This window comes from Alnus glutinosa, chromosome 14 (assembly GCF_958979055.1).
Source record: "Alnus glutinosa chromosome 14, dhAlnGlut1.1, whole genome shotgun sequence".
Lineage (NCBI taxonomy): Eukaryota > Viridiplantae > Streptophyta > Magnoliopsida > Fagales > Betulaceae > Alnus > Alnus glutinosa.
Window position 1 is genome coordinate 2,704,721 of NC_084899.1, and position 2,649 is coordinate 2,707,369.

The window sequence follows — 2,649 nt, forward strand, 5'->3', positions numbered from 1 at the left end:
TAAAGTACTGTCGCAGTCCAAAGAGGAATTCAACTTCATTTCATTTCATTTCATTTTACACCTGGCTAGTGGCCTCCATCTAATTCCACCCCCTACCCTCCCCTCCAATTAATATTAATTATTCTATATTTCAAAGTCGATCTTTATGTATTTACTAGCTAGCTATTAAATAAACACTAGCTAAACAAGTAATTACATATCATAAGCATATATTGTGAATGCAATTAATATTAGAAAGGAGATCGATATAGTATAAATGGCCATTCTTACCCAATAAATACATAATTAAAAGAAAAAGAATTAATAGCATAAAATTAAAGCAAGTTTTCTCCTTAATTGTATCCTTTTCACTTAGGACCCATCTCTCCCAGCTCGACCAAAAAGAACAAAAAAAAAAAAAAAAAAAAAAAAACAAAAGAACAAATTTATCGATCATTAATAATTCACAAAGGATCGGAGAGAGAATTGTTGTGTCCACGCTAGAGATGGGCACAGTCAAAAAAAAAAAAAAAAAAAAAATTGACTTCTTGCCGGGTTCGTAATTTCAGTTTTTAGTTTGGCAAACAACAATGGAAACCAGTGGCTCTTGCTCCTCCTCACCCTCGCCGCCGTTTCTGGTTACGGCCTCCACGTTTCCACCTCCGGCGCACGTTAGCATCTGGGCCCTCAAAGCTTGGAGGTCCCAGTCGGTGGTCCCGACCGCGTACAACATCAGTCCAGCGCAGCACACCTGGGCCGCCAAGAGCCCGACCCAAAGCCCACAAAACCCAACGCCCAGGCAGAAAGCGAGCCCAACAGCCACGGGCATGCCCACAAGATAAAATGCGCCAAGGTTCACGTTAGCCGCCGTGGTCGGTCGCGCGCTGCCTCTGAGGACTCCACACCCCACGGTCTGCGGACAGTTTCCGAGCTCGCACAGCCCTAGGATCGGCAGGGCGGCGGCTGTCAACCGTAGGATCTCGGCGTCGTTGGTGAACATACTGGCCCACTTATCCCTCATCCCCGATGCGAAGGTCATCGCCGATAGGCCCATTATGGCCGCCAGGAACACCGCGACCACAGCGGATAATTTCGCCCTGTACGGACAGTTCGCGCCGAGCTCGTTTCCGACCCGTGTCGACACGGCGAAACTGAGCGAGGACGGGAACACGTAAATCAACGCCGTCGTTTGGATCAAGATGCCCATTGACGCCACCGTGGCCTTGGGGTTAACCAGGAGCCCACACAAGATGATCATGATCTCGTACCACCACCATTCCAGGCAGACCGAGATGCAGCTCGGAGCGGCGAGCCGGAGGAGCGGCTTCCAGTTGGTTAAGCACTCTCGGCTCGGTGCTGTCCAGGTTGGCTCGTGCAGCCGGGTGGCCCACACGTATAGCACAATGGATAAGAGCGCGAAGATGTTGGAAACGGCTGAGGCTACGGCTACGCCGGCCACGCCGAGCCCGAAGTGGGTGACGAGCAAAAAGTTCATTGGCAGGAGGAAAACCGTGCCAGCGAGGGATGCTAGTGTGACCGGGTGGGTGATGCCCTGAGCGCGAAGGTAAATGCGGATTGGGTAAAGGAAAGAGTTGGAGAAAAGGTCGGGGAGAGAAAACATTAGGTACGTGTGAGCCATGTGGGTGATACTGGGGTCTTGGTGTAGATAAAGCAGGATTTTGGACATGTTGAGCCAGAGAAGAGAAATGGGTATCGACGAGACGAGGAGGAAAATCACTGTGCGGTGAAGGGTTATAGATAGAAGCTTGGGACGATTTGCTCCGAAGGCCTGCGAGCAGAGAGGCTCCATGCCCAGAGCTAGGCCGGAGAGCACGGAGTAGCCGGTAATATTGGCAAAAGCGATGGCCAGCGAGCCAGCGGCGAGTTCAAGGTCGCCGAGGTGGCCGAGGAAGAGCATGGAGAGGATAGAACGAGAGTAGAGAATGAGGGCGGTTAGGACCATGGGGAAGGCGAGGTTAATGAGTGATTTGCTTTCGGAGATGATATCGGAGATGGTTGGTAGAACCAACTGTATTTGCTTTTCCGGGTCCATCTTGGGGTTTTCGGCAGGGTCATCTTTTGTGGGGTTGGCGAGCGATAAGCAAACGAGAAAGAGGTGGGTTAGAGGGTGTTGCTCTGGCTTCTCATTAGTTGCAGACATGGTGGTACTGGGACTGGTACTGGTACAGGTACAGGTGTGTCTGAGATGCAAATGATGACGATGGTGATGGTTGTGATGATGATCGAACAAATCCTGTGTCACTCGCGAAATAAAGCTTTGCTCGCAGTTGTGCCGACTGCCGAGAGATACTCCCCTGGAGAGCACTCTTATCTCTCTCTCTCTCTCTCTCTCTCTCTGTGTCTATGTCACTTTCTCCCTATGAATGGATGCTATAAGTTTCTACTAGGAGATAGATAAGAGCGCAGAGAGCAGCAGAAGTATTAATAAGCAGTTGTGGTAAGGTTGAGTGTTAAAGAATTTTTATTTTTATTTTTTTTTTAAAAAAAATATATATAAATATTTTTTTTTTGAAGGAATAAATATTTTAATGTTTAGATTGAAGATTTCGAATGTAAGAAGAGTAATAATTTTGTTACTTTTAATGTAATTTAAAAAGGGGTATGACAGAATTTGCCAGATATTCTGTGAGGTTCAATTTCCAATATAAA

At 47.6% G+C, this 2,649-nt stretch overlaps 1 protein-coding gene across 1 annotated transcript; it reads right to left on the reverse strand.

The window, feature by feature from the left end:
* Nucleotides 1–219: 219 nt before the first annotated feature.
* LOC133858080 (protein DETOXIFICATION 52-like) lies at nucleotides 220–2,393 on the reverse strand. Its single transcript, XM_062293517.1, has one exon. It carries the CDS (start codon nucleotides 2,138–2,140, stop codon nucleotides 545–547), a length of 1,596 nt encoding a protein of 531 aa, XP_062149501.1. The 5' UTR covers nucleotides 2,141–2,393; the 3' UTR covers nucleotides 220–544.
* Between the last annotated feature and the right edge of the window lie 256 nt (nucleotides 2,394–2,649).